The sequence below is a fragment of the Gekko japonicus genome, unplaced genomic scaffold (assembly GCF_001447785.1).
Source record: "Gekko japonicus isolate JY-2015 unplaced genomic scaffold, Gekko_japonicus_V1.1 scaffold111, whole genome shotgun sequence".
Taxonomy (NCBI): domain Eukaryota; kingdom Metazoa; phylum Chordata; class Lepidosauria; order Squamata; family Gekkonidae; genus Gekko; species Gekko japonicus.
In genome coordinates, this window is record NW_015171505.1 from 1,269,999 (window position 1) to 1,297,697 (window position 27,699).

The 27,699-nt window shown below is 46.4% G+C and overlaps 1 protein-coding gene across 3 annotated transcripts in view; it reads right to left on the reverse strand.

Annotated features, from left to right (window-relative positions):
* The window catches only part of ZFAND6 (zinc finger, AN1-type domain 6), a 139,325-nt gene that overhangs the window by 28,940 nt on the left and 82,686 nt on the right, over positions 1–27,699 (reverse strand). For 2 of the 3 annotated variants that reach the window (XM_015419252.1, XM_015419251.1), the window contains exons 2-4: positions 24,152–24,314; positions 20,843–20,954; positions 16,189–16,293 (exon numbers count right to left, since the gene is read on the reverse strand). In XM_015419252.1, the coding sequence (XP_015274738.1) occupies positions 16,189–16,293; positions 20,843–20,954; positions 24,152–24,305 (371 nt within the window). In that variant the 5' untranslated portion in view covers positions 24,306–24,314. The remainder of the gene's footprint in view (positions 1–16,188; positions 16,294–20,842; positions 20,955–24,151; positions 24,315–27,699) is intronic. The other variant, XM_015419253.1, reaches the window with a different exon arrangement.

Here is a 27,699-nt window from a genome sequence, read left to right on the forward strand (position 1 = left end):
CAATCAGCCTCACACACACGGGAGAATGGGGCCCCAGGCCGTTAAAGCCAAAGCTGGGAATCAAAACCTATCCCACAAGTAATAGATGGGAAGACACTACACAGACAACTAGCTAGCAAGGTCATAGATAAGCAAGGAGAAAGGAATGTGGCATCAGTTGGTACACAGGTCAAGCAGCTGCACTCTCACCCATAAACATCATGGCGGCATAGATAAGCAAGGACAAAGGAATGCGGCATCAGTTGGTACACAGGTCAAGCAGCTGCACTCTCGCCCATAAACATCATGGCAGCATAGCTGACATTCTGCCCACCCAAAAGTCAGCCCCTCCCAGGCATTCCAGGAGGTCTCCCGGGCATTCCGGGAGGTCTCCCAGTTTCTCCAGAAAGTCCCAGTGGAACTTGCGCAACAACTTAGGGGCCCGAATATCCCCTACTTCCACCCATTCCTGGTGCTGGGATCCAAAATCTCGCCATTCCACCAGATAAAACAATTTGCCATGTTTGATTTTAGAGTCCAAGATCTTCGAGATTTTATAATGTTCCTCGCCCTTGATCATGGGGGGGGGGGCTGCGATGGTTGCCATGGGTTGGACCCCGAAGCCCATTTCAGGAGGCTGAAATGAAACACAGAGTGGATATTCCTCAAGTTCTTGGGTAAATCTAAGTCCACAGCCACGTCATTGATCATCCGTTTTACTTTAAACGGTCCAATATATTTCCAACGGCTTGGCCGCAACACTTTAATGTTCTTAGCAGACACATACACTGAATCCCCAGGCTGCAGAGCCCACCCCTCCACTCTTCTCTTATCAGCCTGAGTCTTATATGCCTTCTTGGCTGCATTCAACGTCTTTCAAAGGAGCAGCCAAGAGTCCTTCAGGTGTTGACACCATTGTGCAGCATCCCCGGTCCCCAAGTCAGTAGGTCCTCCAAGAAAGGTATCGTGGGGGCTGTCATATCCATACAACACCTTAAAAGGGGACATTCCCGTAGACAAATGAAACGTGTTGTTATAACAAAACTCGGCAAGGGGTAGGAGATCCACGCAATCATTTTGTTGATAGTTAGTGAAGCAGCACAGATATTGTTCTAAAGTTTGATTTACACGTTCTGTCTGTCCGTCAGTCTCGGGATGATAAGCACTGCTTAACGCATGTTCAATTCCCATAAGCTTCATAAGCTCCCCCCAAAATTGGGAAACGAACTGGGGCCCCTATCGGAGATGACTTTAGCCGGGAGCACATTGAGTAAGAAAGCCTTTGCCTGTGCTTTTGCCGTGGGTAGGGAGGTGAATGGGACAAAATGTGCTTGCTTACAGAATAAATCCACAACAACCCAAATGACCAACAGAGTCTTACTCGGGGGTAAATCCATGATAAAATCCATGGAGATTGCCTCCCACGGCCGACTCTGAGTCGGGAGAGGTTGCAACAATCTCAGGGGTTTTCCCGGTCTGGACTTGCACATGGCACAAGTTTGACACAATTTCACAAAGGCTGACAAATCCTTTCGCATCTGCAGCCACCAAAATTGTCTTTGCAGCAGCTGCAGGGACTTAACAAACCCAGGGTGACCAGGTAATTTCGAGCCTTGTACCACGTTCAATCCTTCCCCCTGTAGGGAATGTGGAACAAACAGTTTGTTGCCGTGGTAGCAACACCCATCTGGTTTGACTTCCAACCCCCCCTCTGATTCCACCTCCGCCTTGTCACCCTCCGAGAAGGCGAAGATAAACCTACTGTTCCAATGGGTCCCACCTGGCGTGGCAGGGGGGTGGATACCATGGTCTGGTTGTGTAGTAGGTGAGGAGAGGCTGGAACGGCTGTGTGTAGTCACCACCCCGCCGAGTTGAGAGGGCGTAAACATAGAATACAGAATCACCTCCCGTTGGCTGTCGTGCTGAGGGAGGCAGGACAGGGCGTCAGCGAGAGAGTTTGCAGAACTGGGGAAATGATGAAGGGTGAATTGAAACTTGGAAAAGAAATCAGCCCACTGGAGCTGCTTGGCGTTGAGGCTCCTAGGTGTTTTAAGCATTTCCAAGTTCTTGTGATCAGTCCACACTTCAAACGGGACTCGCGCCCCCTCCAAGCAGTGCCTCCAGGTAGCAAACATAAGCCGGATCGCCCCCGCCTCCTTTTCCCAAATTGACCAGTTTCGCTCAGTGTCATTAAACTTTCTGGACACGTAAGTGACGGGGTGCAGTAACCCGTCAGTCCCCTCTTGCAAGATCGCCCCCCCAATGGCTACGTCAGATGCATCAACTGGAACGATGAATTTTTTATTTTCATCGGGGTGGGCTAATACGGGTTCTGATGTGAACAGGGATTTAAGGTGGTCAAAAGCCTCCTGGCACTCTTTGCTCCAAGCAAAGCTCCACCCCCGGCTTGGTAGCCTCCAGACCCTTCCCTTTCGTTTTTAACAAGTCAGTAAGGGGCAAATTGATTTGTGCAAAATTGAGCAGGAAATTTATGTGAAAATTCGAGAAACCGAGGAAGGATTGTAATTGGCGGCAGGTACGGGGAGTCTCCCATCCCAGCACATCGCGGACCTTCACCAGGTCCATTCCCAAACCATTATTCGATATCCGATACCCGAGGAAGTCAATGTGTGACTTGTGAAACTCACATTTGGAAAGTTTCGCGAACAGTTTGTGCATGTGCAACGTCATCAGGACTTCCCTCACCAACATCTCGTGAAAGGGGAGGTCGAGGGAGTACAGCAAGATATCGGGAGCACCGAAATGTTTTTATGAATTTTTGCTTAACTATTTAATATTTAATGTAATTTGTATTGTTCGTATTTTATACTGTTTTATTCCTATTATCTGGCGTTATGCCTCTGTAAGCCACTCTGAGCCTGCGGGGAGGACGGGATAGAAATCCAAATAAATAAATAAATAAATCTAGGTAAACAAGGGCCCCCTTAAACAGGTGCTTGTGCAACACTTCGTTAATCAAGTTCATGAAGACCCCCGGAGCCCCCTGAAGACCAAATGGCATCACGTGGTATTCGAACTGGCTGAGAGATGTATTAAAGGCAGTCTTGTGTTCGTCCCCCTCCCGGATGCGAACCCGGAAGTAGGCCTCTCGAAGGTCTAGTTTCGAAAAGACTTTCCCTTTAGCTGCTTCGGCCAGTAAATCCTTGATGAGGGGCATGGAGTAGGCATTAGTCGATGACACAGCATTTAACCCCCAATAATCCGTGCACAACCGTAAGTCCCCATCCTTTTTCCGGAACAGCACCAGGGCAGCAAATGGGGAGGAGTCTGGTCGGATGAAACCCCTTGCCAGGTTCTTGTCAATAAACTTATGCAGTTCATCCTTTTCTGCCAGCCCCATCACATAAATGCGCATTAGGTAATTTGTGACCCGGCAGTAATTCAATACTACAGTCAGAATGCCTATGGGGGGGAGCTCGTCGGCTTCTTCTTCTTCAAAGATCCTAGCCAAGTCCCGGTATTCGGGGGGAATGGATTGTAATTCCTCCTGGGCTAAACACGCCCTTGGGTTTTCCAGGACAGGTTGGGCCCCCCATTGTGAGTTCCAGCAGTGCTCTTGGCACCGAAGGGAGATGAACTGTACTTTCCCTTCATCCCACAAAATGTAAGGGTCATGTCCATGCAGCCAGGGGCTCCCTAACACCAGCGGGAATCTGGCTGCAGGGGTGATCACAAACAGGTGTTCCTCCCAGTGACCCCCCGTCCCCACCTGCAACGGGACTGTCTCGAACTCACATGGCTCCTTCATCGTGGACCCATCCATTTGAGTGAAAATTAGGGGGTCTTGCAGTCTCACCACCCCCGCTTCTAGCCCCGTTACTAAGGAGGGATTTATGAGGTCCCTCCCACACCCAGAGTCAATAAGACCCCTCACACGGATGTGAGTTCCTTGGGTGGGGTTAATAATACAGTCACGAAAAACAGAGGGGCGTAGCTGCTCACTGCTTTTGGCGCCTCCAAGATCGGGCCCTGCTGCTCCGTGCCGCTCACAGCAGGACCTGGCCTTTTCCTGCTGGCTCGCTGTCTTCGTCTTTGCTGGATTCCTCCCCAATTTCTTCCGAGGTGACGTACAGCGCCTTAGGTGAATTTAGGCTTCCCTGCAGGTTTCTTAGCTGGTCCTTGGACTCGGTCCCCCACAATCAGCCACAAAATGGCCCCATTCCTCACACTTAAGGCAGAGCCCTTGTTTCATCCGTTGCTCTCTGGTAGACGCGGCCGCACGTGGAGCTTTCACTTTCAGTTGGGGAGGTTCGGCTTCCCCCCCCCCCGCCGCTGCAATGTCTAGGCATAGGGTGTTCAGCCGAGTATCTGCACTCTCCGCTTCTTGCATCCACGCAGGAAGGGAAATCGGGTCCACTGCACGCAGGACCATTTTGCGGATCTTCGGGTTCAGCCCCACACGGTTGTCCGGTCCCCCACAGCTATAAGTCCAATACACGTTTATACAAAGTAGTATTTTATTAAAGCCATGATAGAGCAGGAACAAGTTCACTGTCCAGAATACCTGGGCCAGGGTGGGCATTCAAACAGGACATTAACCAATAACCTTGGTTCCCGCTGAGCGGGCAGACTCCTAGGTTCGTGCTCAAAAGCCTGAGAATCAACATTTCCTAAATCATAAACAATTACAGCTTCACACGGTAGCAGTTCATTATACTTCAAGCGAAGCGGCTCCTCCACACACCTGTTAACCTTGCAGATAAGTGTTGCCTAGAGTTTACAGACAGGAATGCATGGCACAAGACAATACACGGGGAAGACAGGGCATGCGCAGATGCCTGGCAGGTCGGGGGGGGGGAAGGACTATTGGTACACAGTCTTCTATGGCAGCTAGCTGACAACGGTACAACTCCGCTAAGACTTGTTCAGGCCAATTTTGGACTTTGGCCGCATGCAATTTAAACTCCGATGAGTACTCTCTCACAGACCATTTCCCTTGCTTCAGGGTACGTAAGAATGCCCTTGCTTTGAGCCTGGCATTCCGATCCTCAAACTGGGCATGCAACGCCCACATAAAAGCGTCCAGGTTCACTAGTTCCGGGCCCTGCGCATTGTGCAGCTCCATGTACCACGCTGCGGCAGCTGCCCTTAACCGAGCCGCAATAACATCCACTCGGCTGCTGTCATCCGGGAACAGGTGGCCCCACCTTTCCACGAATTTCATCACTCTGACCACGAAGTAGGATAACTCCTCTGGGTCCCCGTTGAACGTTGCCTCGATCAGGTCCTTTGGGCAGTGGTGCAGGGGACCTCTCGGGCTGTCTGGGCCCGGTGCCGGGTACATCCAGCAGGTCCCGCGGCCTTCTGGCCTCGGTTCAGGGGGTACCTGGTTTTTTTGGGGGGGAAAGCCGGAGCCAGCTGCTGCGCTTCTCTCTTGGCCCTTATAGCTTGCAGCACCATCTCTGGGATCGCCTGGATTACTTCCTCAAGTTCCCGTCTCAGTTGGTGCCTGTCCCGTTCCACCGCCTCCAGGCGATGTGCCAATTCCAGTCCCTCATCCAGGGAGACACGTCCACTTTGTGCCTTGGAGCGGTCCATCAGCCAGGGCCCGAGCAGCGGTTCCAGAACTCCCCCCAATGAGGGGAAGCCCCCTGCGGCTCTGGGGCCCCCCTGGAGCATAAATGCAAAGCCCACATCAAACCGGCTGTTCCTCTGGGGGCCCTGCGTGAGCGTGTACGTCTCCATAATTGAGTCTGGGTTAAAGTGGCCCCAACTTAACAAGCTCAGTCGATACCCCTGCCCGGGCAGTTGCCTCGGTCCGCAGGGGGTCAGGAAAAGGTGGGTCAAGGTCATTTTAGGTATGGTTCCAGGCCCCGGTTCCTTCCACGGGGTAGTCACCGGTGGCGTAGTAGTCACTGGTACCTCAGTCTGGGTGGTGGGGTTTTCCCCCCAGTCGTTGTTGGAGGTTTCTACTCTTCATCACTCATCTCGGGTGGAGAGAGGTGCGTCAATAGAGAAGGTAAGATTCCTAACAGATTGTCAGGTTCCACAGCCAAACAAAGGAGTACACGCTTAACATAAGGTTATACTTTATTGTAAGAGCTACAGAGACAGTAACATCGTCACTGTTAGGAATGGCTACTTTCCTACAAGCAGAATGGGATGTAGGGTATTCGTATGAACCCCCCCCCCCACTCCTAGGCCAATCGGCCTGACTCCCACGCACAGGAGAATGGGGCCCCAGGCCGTTAAAGCCAAAGCTGGAAATCGAAACCTATCCCACGGGTAATAGATGGGAAGACACTGCACAGACAGCTAGCTAGCAAGGTCATAGATAAGGAAGAACAAAGGAATGCTGCATCAGTTGGTACACAGGTCAAGCAGCTGCACTCTCGCCCATAAACATCATGGCAGCATAGCTGACAGCTAGAAGTGAAGAGGCTAAGAGGCAGAAAACCCATAATGCTGCCAAGTGTTTTGTGTAATGGTTAAGTGTGAAGACACTAATCTGGGAGAACCGGGTTTGATTCCCAAGTGCTCCACCACATGCAGCTTTTGGATGGCCTTGGGAAAGCCATAGTTCTGTCAAAGCTGTTCTTGAAAGAGCAGTTTCTCTCAGAGCTCTCTCAGCCTCATCTACTCCATAGGGTAGTTGTGGGGAGGGGAAGGGAAAGTAGTTTGTAGGCCGCTCTGAGACTCCGAGTGAAGGGCGGGGTATAAATCCAATCTCTTCTCTTCTTCTTCCCTAAGGGACACTCAGCTCTTATACACAGTACACAAGCACCAAGGTTGGGTGGGATGGAATTGAAACTCACTACCAAATAAGGACTCCCAGTTGTGACTTTTATATCATAAAGTAAAACATTAAGGTGTGGTGTGTGCTTTCTTCCATTCTCAGGGCATGCACAAACATAAAGCTCTGCTAAGCTGGAAAGCAACGGTAAGCAAAGCTGTATTAAGCCAAGCTAATGACAAGCCTGGGCTTAAAAAATGTCATATAAGAACCTGTCCAAGGGCATAGACACCACTATGATCTTCCTCCATACAAAACGGGCCCCAAACTGCTTTTCTTCTCTGCTGGCTTTTTTCAATAAACCACTCCCCTTATATGACCATATGAAATCTTTTTTGTTGTTCTTGGTATTGTATGTGGTAGTTTTTATCATTTTATTAATATTTTCCAGGCGGATAATGTATTAAAATAAACTGGATTGAATATATGAAAGCACTTTACACCAACTTTCTGCCATCAGTATATCCTCTGACTGGCAGCAGCTCTCCAGGGACTCAGGCAGACAGAGGCCTTTCTCTGTAATTGCTATCAGAGAACATTTAATTGCAAGTGCCTGGGAATGAGCCCAGAACCTTCCATATATGAACAGTGTGATGTCCTACTGAGCCCTAGTTCCCTCCCCCTTTGAGACATTCCCTTATTCCCCTCTTTTGCCCATTCCTTTCAGCACAGCAAATCTCTAGCAGCCTTCTTAGCCTCAAAAATGTCTGCTAATGCCTAGGAATGAATTATTGACTCATTTGCACATCATTCTTCCACCTAATGGGGACTCAAAGTAATTTATATCCTCCTCTCTTCCATTTTTTCCTCACAACCTCCCCGTGAAGTAGGTTAGGCCAATACCATATAACTAGCGTATCAAGCTTCCATGGCAAAGCAGGGATTCAAACCTAGGTCTCCCAGATTCTAGTGCAAAATTTTAACTGCCATGCCACAGTGGCTCCAGCCCTACACTAAAAAACAGTTTGCTTACCTGTAACTGATGATCTTTGAGTAGCCATCTATGCATTCACACCCATGGGTTAGGCCCCTGTGCCAACTCTGATTCGGGAAGCGTCTATCAAGCTTGAAAGGACTCAGAGTCCTGCCTCCAACAATGCATGCCCAGAGGGCGGGGCCCTGGTATCCCACCAATTCCTTCTGACCACTGCCAACCCCATGGAAAACGAACCAAAGAAACTGACAGCAGAGGGGAAGGAGGGCGGGTGGTGTGTGGTGACCACTTGAAGATCCATCAATTACAGGTAAGCAACCTGTTTATCTTCATTGTGGTCTCTATGCACCACACCTATGGGAGAATAGCAATCTTAGGCCTACCTGCTGGCAGCATCTCAGGAGACCACAGATTGCAGGATTGATCAGCCCGTGAAAGAACAACATTGTGTGCACACATCCACCACGTAATGCTTGATAAACGTGTTAGGAGAGGCCCATGAAGCTGCCTGGCAGATGACTTTTTTTTTTTAATTTCCCAAAAACTACAAGAAAATAGGAAGGGGAAAACTATAAACTATGAGAGAAAGTAAAGATAACTACTAAAACCCCAAGAAGTGGTGGTCATATAATGCTTACATTAACATAGCTTAAATTAAAAAGAAAGAGATAATTGGTTACATTAAAGATGATCATTAACACCGCTTAAATGTTTCAAGTCCAGGTATTCTGACATATTAAAGAACATTACAGATACATGGTTATATATTAGTAAAGGAAAAAAACAAGCTTCAGAGAGAGTTAGCATCTCATTTTTTGTTTCTTCTTTCCCTCAAATGATATCCTTGCTTGGGGGCCGCCACCCCACGTTCCGAGTCCGAGTCTTCTCCAGTGAGTGTTTCATCATCACTTCCCTTATAGCTCTCCTCATCATCTTCCCCTGATAGTCCACATTGCTGCCGCAAGAACTCACTGGCTTTCAAAACAGAGTCAATTTTTTCCCTTTTGTCTTTAGATTTGAAAAGTATGTCTTCAGGTATAATCCATTTGTAGGGGATGTTATTCTTTTGTAAAAACAAAGCCAAGTCTCTGTATTTTTTCTTTTCTTTCTTATTTCAAATGGAATATCTTTCAAAACTCTTATCTCCTTGCTGTCTGTCAATTTTAAGGGTGGTTCCATTTGTTGCCTTTAATATCTGGTCCCTCACTTGTCTTCTGGAGAATGTAACCACCACCTCGCCAGGCAGATTATTTTTCTTTATGTATTCTGAATATGACCTATAGATCACATTCATCTCGCCTTGTAAAAAATCCGCTTTTAAATCTGCAACCGGTCCCAAAATATCAATCATGATCTGTTTGATTTTTTTAAAAAAACATTTTTATTGTACAGACTTGTGATAAGGCAGCGGCATTTTGGACGGAGGTCCATGCTGAAATGCAAAATTTTTTTAAAGGTACATTTAAAAAAGAACCAGAAATTTTGCTGTTGGGTCTTAAGATGGAGGAGGTTAATGTAGAGAAAAAGACACTGTTATGGTATTTGATAACAACTGCAAGAATGACATTTGCGCAATTTTGGAAACAAGATAAGGTACCAGAAATATGGGATTGGATTTAAAAAATGCTCTTTATGGCTGAAATGGACAAATTGACAAAGAAACTTAACGGCAAGGAAGATGAAGAATTCTATGAAGAGTGGAAAGACTTTAAAGAATATGTAGAAGTGAAATGGAATGTTAAAAATACTTTAATAAGTTTTGATAGTTATTAGAATGGATCAAAAAAAAAAGTATTGAAATGATGAATTTAAGTAATGTTACCTGAAAGATTAGTTTGTAATATGATAAAATATAGAATTAAAGATTAAGATGAAAATTTAAGGGGGATAACGCACTGTGGGAAGCCATGTAACGGGGGGTGGGGAGATATTCAAAAATGGATATAAAAAGATTGAAATGTTGTGAAAAATTTAATTTGCTTTTTATATCTGTACAATCATGATCTGTTTGAGATCTTCCCCCTTAGACTCAGGAACTTCCTGGAATCTCAGAATAAAGCTTGCCTTTTCCATTTAGAGCTGTGAAAGCTGGGCATCATCCGTGTTTCTCTTCTTTTCCATCTCCTGCATTTGGTTTTTAAGGTTTTTGGTGTTGGCATCCACTTCTTTGAGATTCTCAGCTGTTTGCTCTGTTTTTTGATATTCTCACTTAGTTGCTGTTGCTGTGCAGCAAAAATTTCATTGAGCATCTTCATTTGCTCCAGCAGGGGTCGCAAAGCATCTGTAAGCATCTTAGAGAAGTCTATGGTTACATCCGGGCTGGCACTTCCTGAAGAAGGCTTAGGTTTCGGATACTTGTCTTTCTCCATCTTCTTCAGCGAAAGTTGCAAAAAGTCTCTAAAGCCTGCAAATCGCCAGAAGTCTCTTGTAAGTTCCTTAATATAGTCGCTTTTCACTTTTAGTTCCGCCCCCCCTTCATGCTTTAAGTCCGTTTTTATTTTCATGGGGGGGTTCCCGCCCCACCTTGCTTCCTTTAAAGGGGACTTTCAGCCAGTTCTCTGGTGTTCGCTTCAACCAAACTCACTCTTAATGTAGATCACGTAGATCTTGCCATCAATCATGAACAGCGCCCGACCTCCACATGCTTGTCCCGGTGTGCGTCTCTGAGTCCAATACTGGAACATACTGGTGAGACCATCGGGGCATCAGAGCGCCTCAATCCACTGGCAGCGCGCTGGGGGAGAGGCAATCCTCAGTGCCCCATGGCTGGGAACCCTTTACAAGGGTTCTGGGAGGGTGCGTATGATTGCACCCCCTCTCCATCCACTAGTTCATGGATCGTGCCCTCAGAAGCTCCCGAGCGGCGCGTCCACCATTTAGATCGCCAAAACCGGAAGTCCCCTGGCAGATGTCTTGAAGGGGCACCCCCTTGAGGAAAGCTGTGGAAGTCGACTGTGTGTGTGGAGTGGGCCTGAGGCCAGACAGGCAGAGGCCTCTTATCTAGAAGGTAGCAGAGTTTTATGGTCTCAACAATCCATTTGGACAGCCTTTGTGATGATATCCGCTGGCCTAAACAGTGCGTCGCATAGGACAGAAACAAGTACAAGTCCTTGAGAATCTTGCGTGTTCTATCTAGGTAGAATAAGAGTGCCCACTGGACATCTAGCGTATGCCACAGATGCTCAATGTCCGAGGAAGGGTTTGGGAAAAAATCAGGCAGAACAACTTGTCTGTGTAAGTGAAACTCTGAAACCACCTTAGGCAAGAAGGTGATGTCCGGTGTCAAAGCCACACCATCCGCCAGGAATGATAAGTATAGAGTATCATGCCTGAAAGCTAAGAGGTCACTGACTCTACCCGCTGATCTGACTGCCACTAGAAAGGCCGCCTTCCAGGATAGGAACTTGAGCTCGCAAGTAGCCATGGGTTCGAAAGGCTTGCCAGTAAGTTTACATAATACAGTAGGCAAGTCCCAGGCCTGGGCTGGGCTTAAGTGGTGGGGTAGACCCCTCAGGAATCTCTTGGGAGTCAGGATGGGCAAAGAACAAAGTGTTATCCAGTCTCCTGTGAAATGCAGAGATAGCCGCCAGGTAGACTCTGAGCGAGGAGTGGCTAAGTCCAGCTTCCGCAAGGGAGAGAATAACATTGAAGATGGGGGGAGGCCAACAGAGGTGGGATCGCCCTCATAGGGCTGGAGGAAAGTGAGGAACTTAGCCCATTTCTAGCAATAAGAAGGAGTCAGGCTTCCTGCTGTTTAGGAGAACCCTCTCAACTCCGCTTGAGAAACCTCACCCTGTATTCTCCAGGCTGTAAGTTTGAGGTGGGGCACATTGTGATAAAGTACCTGGCTGTCCGCTGTCAGGAATAAATCCCTTGCATGAGGGAAATGTAGGAAGACCCTGTTGGAGAGGCGTAGGAGCAGTGGGAACCACGGTTGCCTTGGCCACCGGGGAGCCACCAGAATGCAGTCTGGCCTGTGTTGCAGTATCCTGTTCAGTACCTTGTGATGAGAGGGATAGGCGGGAAAAGGAAGAGTGGGTCTGTCCCTCCCCTGTGTCACAGTTTCCTGTTCAGTACCTTTGTGATGACAGGGATAGGCGGGAAAAGAAAGCGGGTCTGTCCCTCCCCTGCATCAGAATTGGGCACATTTCAAATTTCATCTTGTGGACTAAAAGTGGCCTTGCTTGTCTGATCTCCTTTCCTCTTGGGTGTTACAAATTGGAACTGATTTTAGATTTAGATTATATATTAGCTGTTAAACGCAACTTTGAGGCCCATCCCCTGTTCCTGTTTACTGTTATATCCCACCAGGTCTATCTAATGGTGACTATTCTTGTCTATGGAAAGATATAGAGTGTAATTCTGCACTTCTATTCTGCACATCTATCCAAAGGCTTTCTCTTTGTTAACTGGGGACATGAATGCATGCATAGGTAGCTGTAATGAACCCATCCTTTTTTCCATCTATGGACTTAATGATGCGTGGGATCTTCCAATCTTACACAGAATCTTGAAGGATCAGAAAATAAATACTAGAGGAAAGGGGTTTTTTTCCACTCCACCATCAAACTGTGATTTAATATTTTAAATGGATTCAGTAAATTAAGGGATCATGGAGAATTTACTAGGATTAATGTAAATGGTGGTAGTGTGGTCGATTTCTGTTCGGTCTCTTTTAGTCTCCTACCCTCTAAATTTAGGGTAGGTGACCATTGGGTAGCGATCACCTGCCTCTCCATCTAGAAGTAATACTCCCCTTCGGTGAGAAGCTTGAACAAGAACCTGAGGTAGGATTAATTAGTTCGGGTCAAATTTTAAAAAGAGCCCAATGGGATGCTAATAAATCATCATCATCATCCTTTTATTGGCATTGTAAAGGGCAACATTAAGTGAATACATAGATATTACAAGTTAAAATATCCCAAGGTTACAGTATATTGCTTCATATAAAAACGGCAACATGTAAAACGTAGCCACTGACTACGTTATAGTGTCACTAGTGTTGTTAGGTAAAAACAACAGTTTATATGCATCAGGAAAATCCATAATGCTGGATCAGATTGAAGATAAAATACTTTGTCTGATATTGTTATAGTAAGGACATTGTAACAACACATGGGACACTGTTTCAATAATTCCATTTAAACAGGGGCAATATCTATTAATAAGCGGTATATCTTGAAATCTTCCAGTTAAAATCGTTGACAGTAAAACATTAAGCCTGGCAAGAGAAAAATTTCTGTGGATTTTTGGAGTTTGTAATTGGTAAACATAACTGGGGAGAAGTCCTACAGTGAGGAGTATCCCATAGCTAAGAGAAGAGCAGGTCTTATTGGCTGCATTGTATAAATTGGCTAGCTCTATCTCCACTAATCTGTTCCTTATTTTTTGGAACGCCTCTGATTCTGAAAGAGGAGAGATTCAATGGGAATATTCAGAGTTCCCAGTTTACTCTCTATGGTTGCTAGCCGAGTTGAAGACTCAGATTCCATTAAAAGCTGGTAAATATAGCTGGAAGGGTCAGGGTTATAATGCAGCCGAAGCCAGTATTTAAAGGTTACAAGCCACGCCATAGTGGTCATAAGATTTTGGCCACATTCCAAACATAAGGCCACATATGGGACACAAGATGGAACGCTCAGTATTTTTTGTAAGAAGGACAGATGTACCTGTTCTATTAATTTGTTTACTGCCTCGATCCATATAGGGACACCATAAAGCAGTTGGGGCCTTATTTTCAAGTTAAAGACTTTTAGCGCAGCCGATACATATTGATTCCCTCGGTCAGAAAAATAAAATCGTAAGAGTGCATTGATATTTGCCTTGAAGTTATTGTCACTCTTTGCTGGTAAACCCAAGATGCAGTGGTTTGAAAATGGAGGCCTAAATACTTGAAAGTTTTAACTTGTTCAAGCTCATAGTCACCTACTCTCCAGATAAATTGCTTTCTGGATTTGTAAAAGACCAAAACTTTAGATTTCTCATAGTTCAGTTCTGATTAATGTTACAGTAGTTTTGACAACTGTTCAGCAAACAGAGTAGACCAACCCAGGAACTAGAGAGCAGAACCGCATCATCAGCATATAATAAAACCAGTACATGGATGGAAAGATGCAAGATCACTCAGAAAAAAGTTAAAAAGGGGTGCAAGCACGCAACCCTATTGGTGGAAATTTTGGGAGTCAATCTTCCAGATGCAGAACATCTGATCTGGCACGAGGTATCATTATATAATCTGCCAATAAGGAAGAGCAGCCTCTTATCAAGGGATGTATTGGCCATTTTTCCCCATAGGAGATTTCTAGAAACAGAGTCGAAAGCTCCTTTGAGGTCCAAGAAGGCCACATATAGTTTGGATCTTCTACGTCCTGCATATTTATTAACTAGATGGGAAAGGACTAAACAGTGGTCCAGGACAGACTTCCCCTGCTTGAAGCCTATTTGTTCTGGTCCAATAATTCAATGATTGGCTAATAAATCAAATGAGGCCTATGCCATCTTTTATTCGGACACTTGTCAGAGCCTTATGTCACAATTTTCTAATGAGCCTTCATCTATTAAACAAACAGTGATTTTGGAGCAAGTGTTTCACCTTTTTGACCATTTGTTGTTTAAAAGGGTAACACAATTAAAACCACAACCTCTTTTTAAGAAAAAAAATGGTTCGACAGAGATTGTTATCATGCTCATAAAGAAATACGTAGAATTTACAGAGTTTACAGGCGTACGAGCTCTGGGAGTTTATTGGCTACTTTGATCGATCATAAGAGGCAGCTAAAGCACCTGATTAGTTTTTAAAAAAGAAGGTATTTGAAAGAAAGTTGGTATAGATTATTATGGCTATAAACAACCATGATGTTCCAACTTTTTGGTCCTTGATTAATAAGGGCCTTGATCATGGCTCTAAATTATGCTGTCATGTTTCTCCTAGCGTTTGGGAGAACTATTTTGGAGAGATTTTTGGCTCTACTACTTTACCTGCCCATACTACTGTACATAGCTTATCAGATAATCTCCATTCCTGGCCTCCAATGATGGAGAAAGAAATAGACGGCCTTATTACCAAACTTAAAACTGGCAAAGCACCTGGCCCCAATTATATTGTAAATGAACTCTTTAACAGTAATATTCCAGGCTGGAGTAAGATCTTGGCTCCCTTTTTTTCTAACATTTGCCATTCTGGCTTTATACCGAAATCTTGGTTCAATTCAATAGTCGTTCCGATACATTAAAAAGGTGATTTTTCCAAACCTGGCCCCACTGTTGGAAAATGGGATGCAGGTATTTCCAGTTCAGTTCCCATTAGTGTAACTGTGCTGTGCCCCTGCTGAGAGCACCTGCTCGGTCATTTTGCACGCCCAGAAGATGTGCAGTAGATATCCAAATCTTGTGACTGAGGCACCAGTCCCACAGGGTGATAGCCAAGCGGCATAGACGGTGCAATACAGTCCCGCCTTGTTTGTTGATAGAGGCCAGGTATGTCCAACAGGTAGATCACGATCTACCAGTAGATCGTTGGAGGGGTCAGAGGTAGATCACCAGTCCCACTTGGTCTCCTGGTTTGCTGGACAGATGTTTGGGTTTTTTTGTTATAACTCAATAAAAAAAAAATGTTTGCAGTTCTTTCTGGATCTTCATCTCTCTGTTTTGTTTTTGCTTATTTTGCTTACCAGTAAATGACAGAAGGTGCATTATAAATGGGGGGCGCGCGGTGGAGCCCAACTTTAGTGGGTTAAAATCTACTTTGAAATTAATTTGAAACTTTATTTTCATGGTGGTAGATCACCAGCACTTTTGGCCAGAAAAAATAGATCACTACCTGTTCGAAGTTGGACATGGCTGATATAGGCCATCGCTGTAGTGTTGTCTGTCAGAACTGTCACAGTCTGCCCTTCTAGCATTGGGAAGAAGGATTGGAGAGTGTATTGGACTGCCAGAAGTTCCAAACAGTTGATGTGGGAACCCTCTAGATGTGCTTCCCATGTGGCTCCTACACAAAGGCCATTGAGGTGCGCCCCCCAGCCCCACAGTGAGGTGGGTGAAGGAGGATGGAAAGGGGCCCCTGTTAAGAGATTGCGGAAGTTCTCCCACCACAGAAGAGAGTTCCACACATTTGGTGGTATCTGAAGAAGTTTGGACTGTGGATGTCTGGAGGGCTTAAAAGTCCGTACAAACCAAAGTTGTAAGGGCTGCATGCAAAGCTTTGCCAGTGGCAAAGCACTTGTCGTAGCTGCCATGAGTCCTAACAACTTCTGAACGTCATGGGTGAAAACTACGGGTGATACCCGGAGGGAGTGCATCAAGGATGTCAGAGCATGGACACACTGCAGAGGGAGAAACGCTCTGCTGATGGTAGAATCTGTTGTTGCTCCTATAAAGTTCACCTGTTGGGAGGGTGTCAGGCATGATTTCTTGTGGTTGATGCAAAGGAGGGTAAGGGTCCGCTGAACATCGTTCAATAAGAGCCTTTCGGACTGCGCTACCAGTAGCCAATCGTCAACGTAGGGAAAAATCACCACACCTTGGAGCCTCATGTGAGCTGCCATCACCAACATAGTCTTTGTGAAGACCCTGGGCGCTGTTGAAATTCCAAACAGTAGGGCCGTATATTGATAGTGGGACTCCCCTATGGCAAAAAGAAGAAACATCGTTGGCGGGAAGATTATGTGGAAATAGGCGTCTTGTAGGTCGATGGTGGCCATCCAGACCCCTAGCTCGAGGAGAGGGAGAATGTTTTGGAGAGACATCATTCTGAACTTGCGGTAGATGATGAATTCGTTAAGGGCCCTAAGATCTAGAATGGGCCGAAGGCCTCCATCCTTCTTCGGAACCATGAAATACCATGAGTAAAACTCCTTCTCCCTCTCCACAGGGGGAACAGCCTCTATGGCCCTTTTTTCTAGAAGTCGTAGAACAACGGTGTCAAACATGTTACCTGCGGGCTGGATCAGGCCTCTGGAGGGCTTCTATCAGGCCTGCAGTGGAATTGGCTGTCTCCTGCTTTTTCTTCTAGTTCTGCTGCTGTGTCGTAGCTTGCTTTGCCAGACTCTCTCAATCACTCAGGAGAGATAGATAGGCAAGCTTCTGTTCCCTGCACTGGCTGAGGCTCCTCCCCCTCTCAGGGGGAGGGAGAGAAGGAGCCAGAGTTTTCTTTCTGGCCAGGCTGCCTCAATTGCTCAGCAAAGAAAAGCAAGCCTTTCTCCCCTTGCATTGGCTGAGGCTCCTTCCTGAAGGGAGGGAAGGAGAGAGAGCTTGCTTTGCTTTGCTACAATGTGTGTGTTTTGTTGGACTTGTTATACTGTGGCTCTCCTGGGTGCAACTGGGTTCCTTTTCTTTTTTCACTATATTCATGCCCTCATGATCCAATCTTTCTGAGTAGGAAAGCCTTGTGAACTATTTAAATGAGGAATAACAAGCTAGTGAGGTGGATTAGGCTGAGTGTGTGTCCAGACCAAGTTCACCCAGCACATTCCCTTTGGGGATTTTGAATTTAGACTTCCCAGACAGTAGGCTTAGTAGGCTGACCACTGAGGAAGACTAGTTTTGTAGACAAACACATAACCTCAGTCTGTGTCATGGTGCCTTCTCATGTTCTTGACCAGCACACGAAGCAATTTATGTACAAAAACTTGCAATGCCCAGCCATTTCATGTTTTCCCCTGGGTCCTAGGCTAAGAACTCTGAGCATGAAATTTCTGTAGTGAATATCAATAAATCAAAAGTAGGTTTGCAGCTTACAGATACTCACTTGAATAGCATACTCAAGATTGCAACAGCACAGACATTTGATGCAATAATTCAGAGCAAGCAGTGCATAGACATTTGATGCAATAATTCAGGACAAATGGTGTCAGTTATCAGACACTGTTAAATAAACAAAATACTGCAAGAGGGCTAATGTTTTAAGCATGTTTTTTATTTTAAGTAAAAAAATCTTCAATTGTGTTTGTGTCCTTTATAAAGTTTATATCTCCACCAACTGGCATTACATTTTATGTCACACATGGCCCAGCCCAATGAGGTCTCATTTACGTCAGATCCAACCCTCATAACAGTTTGACACCTCCTGACAGAGGGTCAACGGTGCCGCAGTCCGAACGAAGACAGAAGTGGGGGACATCTGAACCCATTCTTTGCATAGCCCTTGGTGATGATGGAGAGCACCCAGGCATCTGATGTTATGGGGCTCCACACAGGGTAGAAGGAGCCAAGCCAGGTGGCCCAGAGTAATGGGAGGAAGGAGTCAGTGGCTGATGGCTGATGTGGGAGTTAAAGACCCTGTTTGGCATTCTTCATCGTCTTGAGCTTGTTTTGGTGAGGGCCCTGATGGAACCTGGGCTTCTGAGAATAGGTGGAACTGGACAAAGTCTGGAGTCTGCTATATGGTCTCCTGTTGTTCCTGGACCAGGTCTTAGACAGGTACAAGGGGGAGACACCCAAACTTCTGGATGCTTTGAGACTCTTGTCCATCTCCTGCAGGACTGAGTCAGTGGTGGAGTGAAAGAGACCCTGCCCATCAAATGGTCAGTCTGAAGCCAGGAGTGACGGTGGAGGGCCACAGTGGATTACATGGTTTTGGAGCTGGTATCCAAACAGAATTAGCAAATATCATGCCTTCCTTCTGTCTTCTCCTGGCCTCATCATGATGTTGCACAGGGAGAAGTGCCAGGAGGGGTGACATTTGCTCCCACAGAGAATATTCGTAGTGACCCATACATGCAATATAATTTGTCATCTTGACACCCAGGATGCCTGTGGAATAAAACCGCCTCTGAAATGCATCCATCTTTTTGGTCTCCTTGTCAGATGGTGTAGAATGCATCTTTCTGCTCTTACTAGAAAGGGTGACCCCCATAGGTTTCGGGTGGGAGCAGAGGAATTCTGCTCCTGTCTCCTGGATCTTGTACATGTGGTCCAACCTGGTAGAAACTGGGGTCGACACAGGCTTGTCCCAGTGGGTTATAACTGCCTGAAGTAGGACCTGTGTCATGGGGAGGGCAACCGCTGTTGAAGTGTCCAGTTGTATAATGTTGAAAACTAGCATCAGTGCTCCTGCCCACCCAGCGGTTCGAAAGCGCAATAAGTACAATACGAGTAGATAAATTGGGTACCTGCCCTAGGTGGCAGGGGGCACCTTCCTCCTTGTGGGGTGTGCAGAGGCGGCGGAACAATGGCGCGGTTGGCGAGCGAAGCGGCGGAGCGATCGGCAAGCAGCCCTGGCGACCTAGTGACGTTGAGCGACGGAGACTGGGTGGAGGCGGAGTCGTGGAGGCACGGGGGCGTGACGGTGCGGCGCGGTGGAGCCAGCAAGGACATAGCCGGAGCGGTGGCTGGCGCGTGGCCGCGCCCCAGGATAAAAGCCCGCCAGAAGAAGTCGCTGGAAGCAAGACCCGTCCCAAAAAAAGAGGAAGCAAGAGCCGCCCCAAAACGCCAGGCGGTCAACCACCAAGAAGAACACCTGAAGCCCGCTGGAAAGAGCCAACAAGAGCTGCCTGGGTGCTGGTAGGCAAAACACTTCCCCCCAGTTAATGTGGCCCTGGGTAGGAATTTAAAAATCGTATGTAAACCGCTCAGAGACCCTTTGGGGTTCGAGCGGTATATAAATTGAAAGGTAAATAAATAAAAAAATACATTGCGAGGCGAGTGGTCACGGGATTGTGGAGAAGGGCTGATGCAGTGGGAGGAAGAGTGAGTCTGCCTGCACCTAGACCTGTGTTGGTGTTGATGACCAGTATCGATGGGTGACTGGGAGCGAGACCGTTCAGAGAATGAGGATCTGGAGTTCTGACAGGATGGTAACTGGTGGGAAGGTATCTCCTCCACTTCCGATCCTGAAAAGGAGAGATCTCTCAGTATCATTGTCGAATCAGTATCGGCTGTCGAATCAGTGAATCCAGTAGTGTAACAGGTTGTATCAGCAGAATCGTTGATAAATCTGGCAAGATAGAGCGAGGCAGGGGAATATCGGCCTGCACATTAGAGCTCTGTGCCACAGTCACCGTCGTGCGCTTTGAGGCAGTCTTCAGGTACTTGTGCTTCACCTTAGTATGGCCCTTTGCCGCCTCCTTCTTCAAAGCTAGCATTGAGGATACCGAAAGGGTGGCCGATGTTGACAGCTTCGATCCTGACAGCCCAACAGTGGAGGAGACGGTGTCTAACATATCTGATGCTGTTTCTTCGGTGTCAATCGGTGCCCATCTGTCGGTGTCAGTCAAGATCGATCCTCTGATGTCAATTTTGGTGTTACCTCTGTCGGGATAAAAGCCATCGCCCCAGGTCGCAGCGCAGATTCCAGGAGAGCCGCTTGAGTCTGGCAGCCCTATTCTTCTGCATCTGATTGGAAAACGTGGTGCAGAGGACACTGGAGTCCCTTCTATGCGTCTCGCCCAGGCAGAGCAAGCAGAAAGAGTGGCTAGCTTCGAACTGCACTCGGTTCAGTGCTTGAAAACTCCCCACCAATTTGCCATAGAAGGAAGGCAAAGCGGTAGAAAAGGAAAAAAGGGGTGGATCCGACCATAGTCGGGGGGGGGGGGAATAAACAAAAGAAAATAATCCTCTCTCTCTCTCTCTCTCTCTCTCTCTCTCTTTTTTAGGTAGAGATAGAAGTGAATGAGCAAGAAAAGAAGAAATTAAAGGACTAGAGAAAGAAAAAACTATCCCTAACAGCAAAAAGTTCCCAGACTGAAGCAGATCGAGTGATCAGCGCAGCGGTCAGAAGAGAACTGGTGGGATACCGGGGCACCGCCCTCTGGGCATGCGTGGTTGGAGTCTCTGCGCATGTTCGGATGCGGGGCTCCAAATCCTTTTGAGCTTGATAGAAGTTTCCCGAATTGGAGTCAGTGCAGGCGCCTAACCCATAGGTGTGATGCATAGAGACCACAACAAAGATTATACACCACCACCCCTGAGTTAATAAATCCACCAGCCAAGATTTCCTTAAAAGAACACCCCAGGAAGGATGGAAGGACTGGTTGCTTCTGATTTATTCAGCCTTTACTCACATTAGCAATGCCAAGATCTTGCCAGCAAGATGCAAATAGCAATCTGACAGGGCAACGGCATGGCTCCATGCAATTACCACTCCACCTCAAAATGCAGAATCCCAAGGCCATACTGGAAAGTGAGAAGCAACAGTAATACAGCTTTTTAAACTCCGTGGCATCAGTAAATTTTACCTTGACTGCATAAGTGGTACAGGTGTAGAGTCTAGTGTTGATGGAGCTTCCTGGATGCTGCCTTCAGTGCACTGAACAGGTAAAGACTCGGGGAGACTATTAACAGAAGTGGCTGAAAGAAGAAGCACCAGTGTTAAGGTAGTATTTGGCTGTGCTAAGATGATGTTCATGGTAGGGCTTGATCCTGTGCCCCATGGATCGGAGATCTTTCTCAGACTTCAAAAACAAACACATGAGCCAGCCCTGCTTTACCAACCAATCAAGTCTGTGTTCTTCTGTTAGAAAACGAGAACCTGGGACATTCACTTTTTAACTACCAAGGGGCTTCTAGGATACAAGTTAAGTTTAAGAAAAATTCAAGTGCAACAAAATGTATTTAAAAATATATATAAAGCTCCTGTCTGGAGGTACAACTCTCCTCTCCAGTGTAGCTTCCTCAACAGCTTTTATACCTTCTTTATACATTCCCATTCAATGCCAGTGGATCACTGTCAGAAAAAACACACATTTTATTAATGAATGGTGACACAAGGTCACTGTTACAGTTTGGGGACATGCATCAGGAATCCACTGCATGAAAATGTTTTGAATGTGAACAGCCAGAGTGGAGAGACACTCCTTTCCTCGCTCCATAAGTATGTTCATTCATTGTTAAAAAACTGCTCAATGGCAAGCTGCACTGAACAACCTAAATGACGACTGGCATAGGCAATTATGAGAATGTAACACAGCACTACAGTCAATCCTCAGAGTGCCCAGAGAATAGTATCCCAATTTTTATTCAGTTGCTTACATGAGCTGAGTTTGCACCAAACACATGTGGCACGATTACAGGTCAAGACAGTTATGCCCCAAAGTTATGCTCCATTTGGCAGAATTAACCTCACCTCTCCTAAGAATTTGCAGGGGGCATTAGACATACCACTCTATCAGCTTATAGTGTCCCCTCTGCTGAAGCAATATTGGGGTGGATCTTATTCCTATCCCACCACTCCATTGAACAAAGTTTACTTATTTGTGAAAATATTTATATCCCACCTTTTCTTTTGGCTCAGGTTTGATGCCTTCTTTCAAATTAAACAGCTCTTCCATTAGAGGAAGAGCCACCTATGTTGGAGGAAGGCACCTTAAGCTTGAAGAATGGTTCTTTGAAGAAGAGAAGATTGAATTTATACTACCCAAAGGAGTCTCAGAGCAGCTTACAACCCCTTTCCCTTCCTCTCCCCACAACAGACACCCTGTGAGGTAGGTGGGGCTGAGAGAGCTCTCTTGAGAATTGCCCTTGAGAGAATAGCTCTGAAAAAACTTATGACTGACCCAAGGTCACACCAGCAGCTGCATGTGGAGGAGTGGGGAATCAAAGCCAGTTCTTCCACTACACCAAACTGGCTATTTTTGGAATTTTGGAATCTCTCTCAATTCAAGCTTTATCAGCATCAGAAATCTGAAAGGCACAGCTTGTAGCAGTCCCCACTGAAATGCTGATTTCCCTAATGAATCCAGTTGCCAAGTATAAAAATGTCCCTCGATGGGGCAGACTGAGAAGGCAAAAACATAATAGTTGGATCTATCCCCCTGCTAGTGTACCCAACAAAGCAGTTTTAAGGACTGAGATCATGTTTTGAGCAGATCTCAAGTACATATCCAGTATTTGTCTGGACAGCAGAAAGGAGGATACCCACCTAACCACCATAGAAGTAAGGTTAGTAAAATGGTGTAACTTTAGCTATACAAGGAAAGGGAGGAAATCAAGTAAGAGCACAGGCCTCCTTCTGGATGGCTAGCTATCACTTCAGGGAAAAGCTGCAGCACAAGGCAAGTTTTATACATGCCCAAATGAGGGACAGGGGTGGACTGGCACCAGTGGGTCAATGGCTTGAAGCTGCTATCCCCTCCACGAGGGCTGCCTTCCAGGATGGCCATAGAAGTCCTTGCCACCAGGCCTTTGGGAGCATGGTCAAGGAGGAAATGCAGCCATTTGCCCAGGCTGTTTTTGCCTTCTCAATCTGCCCCATCAAGGGACATTTTTATACTTGGCAACCGGATTCATTTGGGAGATCAGCATTTCAGTGGGGACTGCTACAAGCTGTGCTTTTCAGATTTGTGATGCTGATGAAGCTTGAATTGAAGATTACAAAATTCCAGTTTAAACAACCTTACCCTATTTTGAGTTGCGTCTCAACCCAGCTGAATTTGGGTCCACCCCCCACCCCCCAATTCTTCTGAAACTGCTTCCAGAGCAACATACTGGGGGGGGGGAGAGAGAGAGACTGGCAAGCAGTAGCGAAGAACCTGCATTTCTTCCCTATATAGGTACACAGAACACAAAGGACCCATCTCTTAAGCATTTCCAATCCTTCTTGGCCATCATTTTTCCTCCAGGCATGAAGAAAGCTACAAGGGAAGAATAATATGCTTGTATGTTTGTTTGCAAGCACCTCTGTAGAAAGTAGTACTCAACAGGGATGCTTGCCCCCACGAAGAGCTAGGCTGCATTCAGTTTTGACTAAACCTCAACTGCTGACAAAAACAGTTCTTGCTGCACTCGTGTGTGCCCCTTGGTCCTCTCTCCTCCACTGTGTAAGAAGCATGCTGCAAACTTTCGCAGTCTGATCAAGCTCTAATTCAATGCAACTATGAGCACAGCTGCCTTGCTGACTGGAGCTTTCATCTAAAATTGAAGTGACAAAGAGGGCACACACAACACCAAAACAACAAAAAGTGTCCATGCACAGAGTTTTTTTGTCGCTTCTCATGGCATCCCTATCATTTTTCAGATAGAGCGTGGAGGGAGGGGCATAATGGAATGTACACTTATCACTTGGTTCTGCAACACCTCCTTTCAGGCCATCTTTTGTCCCCCCCACTCCTTGCTCACAATTTATATATGCTTCCCTATTCCAGCCACTGGTCGAAGCCTTTGCTGATTGTGTATTTCTTTTTTACCACCAGCAATGGACACATACAGCAGATTATACTTTACCAAAAATAAACACCTGCTGCAAGAATGACACTTGCTATAATTATACTGACAAAAAATGTGTTAACAATATTTAAAGTTGAATCATAATTTGTATGGAGGTACTACAGGCCCCACACAATTAGTCATCCTTATAGCCTCTCCCTCTCTCTCTTGACAATTAGCAGCCACAAGAAAGAGGAAGAAAGTTGATTAGCCTGGTACATTTTGCATATGAACATGGGTTGAGAAAAAAATCACAACTGGGGCTGTTGAAAAAGCACTTTGCGAAGCCTGGCATACCTAGAAAGAGGGAGCCAAGCCAGATATCATTTACAATTTATGCTTACCTGAGGGGCTAATTCTATCATTACTACCATTCTGCCGTTGAAGATGCTCTTTGTAGCATACCGAACACATGCCATTTGTACGGGGGTTGCCATAAAATCCACATCCAGTGGAACAAAGCATAGGCACTTGGCTATGGTTGGTTTCTTGAGCCATTTTGCTTTTCTAGGGACCAGAGAAAAATACAAGACAGATTTCAGTGAATTCAGACCAACCTTTACTCGCAAGACTCTCCCTTCACAGCCTATGTACAACCTTTCACTGGGTTTGAGGGTAGAATTCTTCCCTAATTCTATTGTGTCAGCAGAATGCGTACAGAAGAAGCCTTACATCCCCCTCCCCCCAATTTAGGACATAGTCATTTGTACCTTAATAAGTAACCATGCCAAAGTACAATAGCGTATGGTGTGGTTTTCTTTTTATAATCAAAAACAACTAGGGGCATAAATCAGTCCTATGAGGAAATGATTGAGTTTTGCAATTGAGGTAAAAAATTTATCCCAAATAACGGAACCCACCAGGGTTTAATGGGGTAAAATACCCCACGATTTTTCCTCCCAGAAAACACTGATCTCAGGAAGCTGTGTTGAGTGTTCTGAAGAAACATAGCCCCTTTCATTCTTTTCCACAGAAAAATGATGTGATAAAATTCTGCAGAACTGGTGATAGTTATTAAACATACATAAAGGAGTGGAGGTAAAGTTTCAACTAGATATCCCCAGGGCTCTTTTATAGAAAAAGCGTAGCAGGAACTCATTAACATAATAAGCCACACCAAACAGCAGAAACTCATTAGCATATTAGGCCACACCCCTGACAGCACAGTTTATTAGCATATTAGACCACACACCCCATGTTACCAGAAGTGTGGTCATCCAGCCACACCCACCTTTTGCTTCTTATTCTGTTTACCTTGTTTGTTGTCAAAACGGTTTTGACAAAACCAATAAAACATTATTTTTTAAAAAAGCTTCTAATACTATACTTTTAATACTTACTATTATATTTATTTTAAAAGTAACATTAACAGTTACATAAGCAAACATCTCAATAAAAACTCTGGAACTTGGAAAACTATACCGAAATGGTGAGATAAATCTTTAAATTTAAGCTGAATTATCATCTGTTGTCAGAACCCACAGCCAACAACCAAGTACACGCATTCAGGAATAGTAATACTTTTATTGCAGAGCTATAGGATGCAGTAACATAAGCACTGTTAAGAATGGCGGCTGCCCCATGGGCATAATAGGATATAGGGTATTCGAATGCACCCCCCCAGAGCACTGGCCAATTAGGCACCCTCCCGTGTGCGAGATAAAGCCTGGAGACCGTTAGGTAGCTAAAGCTGAGAACCAACACTCTCCCACGGCACCTAGGAGAAACCCAGACAATACAACTCCCTCCTGCACATCTGTATAGATAAGCATTTCGGCGCAAAGCAGAACAAGCACAGAAAGGAATGCAGTGGCAATTAACCAGACACAGACCGAGCTCCCCAACCCCCATGGAAGCGTAGCTGACATACTGCCCTCTCAAAAATCAGCTTCTCCCGACCATTCCAGGAGGTCTCCCGGTTTGTCCGGGAAGTTGCGATGGAACTGCCACAACAGTTCAGGGGCCCGAATATTCCCTACTTCCACCCATTTGAGGTGCTGGGGTCTGAAATCCACCCACTCAACCAAATACATCAACTTTCCCCATTTGATTTTAGAGTCCAGAATCTTAGAGATTTCATAATGCTCCTCGCCCTCAATCATGATAGGAGGGGGCACCAGTTTCGATGGACACCAGGGGCTGGAACCCGAACCTCTCTTCAGAAGGCTGAAATGAAATACAGAATGCAATTTTCTCAATTTTTTTGGCAAGTCCAAATCTACAGCAACATCATTGATGATCCTTTTAACCTTAAACGGCCCAATGTATTTCCATCCCAATTTTCGGCTTGGCCGTAACATCTTGATATTTTTAGTAGAAACATACACAGAGTCACCAGGCTGTAGAGCCCAACCCTCCACCCTTCTCTTATCAGCCTGCGCTTTGTAAGCTTCTTTGGCACCTGTCAAAGTCTTACACAGGAGAGGCCAAGAATCCCGTAATTGTTTACACCATTGAGCAACATCCCCCGGCCCCATGTCTGTATCCCCTTCCAGAAATGGGACAGGTGGGCTGTCATAACTATACAACGCCTTAAACGAAGACATCCCTGTGGAAAAGTGACAAGTATTATTACAACAGAATTCGGCTAGGGGCAACAAGTCATTCGAATTGTCCTGTTGATAGTTGACAAAACAACGCAGATATTGTTCCAAAGTCTGATTAACTCTTTCTGTCTGGCCGTCGGTTTCTGGATGGTAAGCATTGCTAAGGCCTCGTTCTACTCCCATCAGTTTCATTAGCTCCCCCCAGAACCGGGAGACGAACTGGGTCCCCCGGTCGGAGACCACCTTGGTGGGGAGCATGTACAACCTCACTGTGCGCAGGAAAAACGCTTTTGCCAGTGTTTTAGCCGTGGGCAGTGAAGCGAATGGAATGAAATGTGCTTGCTTAGAAAATAGATTCACTACCACCCAAACCACAGTCATTGATTTGCTTGATGGCAAGTCAATGATAAAATCCATGGAGATGACTTCCCAGGATCGACTTGGATTAGGAAGCGGGTGTAACAGTCTCGGGGTTTTCCCCAGCCTGGGTTTACTCATGGCACAGATTTGGCACAACTGAATAAAGGAGGATAAATCCTTGCGCATATGTGGCCACCAAAACTGTCTCTGGAGTAGTTGAAGGGATTTAACGAATCCTGAGTGTCCGGACAGTTTGGAGCCATGCACTGCCTGTAACACCTCCCCCCTGAGCGAAAGGGGAACAAATAGCTTATGTCCACGGTACCAACAGCAATTTCCCTGTAGTTCAAAATCCCCCTTCGCTTCAGTGGGCGGAGGGTAAGGAGGCTGAGTGGGAGAAAGGGGGAGGGGAGCAGAGCGAGAGGGAAGAAAACAGGCACCACAGTGGCATAAGAAGGAAAGAGAACTGGGACCGCAATACAATTAAAAGCACAGAAAACTAAGACCAGAGAGGAATTAAAAGGATAGAAAACTGGCAGCCACTCACCAGCACTTGCTCGACAGTAAACACAGCCAGAGCTCTCCCCTCTCCCACGCCCACTGTGTAAGGAACCACCATTCCCACATCAAGGCAGACGAGCACGCCCATTGCTGCATCCACAGACACAAAGAAAGCCCTCCTCCTGGAAGATGGCTTCGCAGACCATCCCACCGCCACCAGGATTCCATCCTGCTGCGGGGTGGCTCTGTCTTCTCTTGCGGGCTGAGCTGAGCAGGGAGGAACTGCTTCCTGCTTGGGTCTGCAGCTCCAGCGCTTGGCGGGGGCTTCAAGGAAGGCCCGTGCCTGCCCACCCCCCTCAGGCCATGCTGGTCTCCCCTCGCAGCAAAAGGGGAGGCCCACAACCACCATTGTCCTGCCTCAGTGCCCACCCTTCTCCTGCTCCAGTGTTGAGCCCTCTGCCATCAAGGCCCTGCAGCCAGCCACC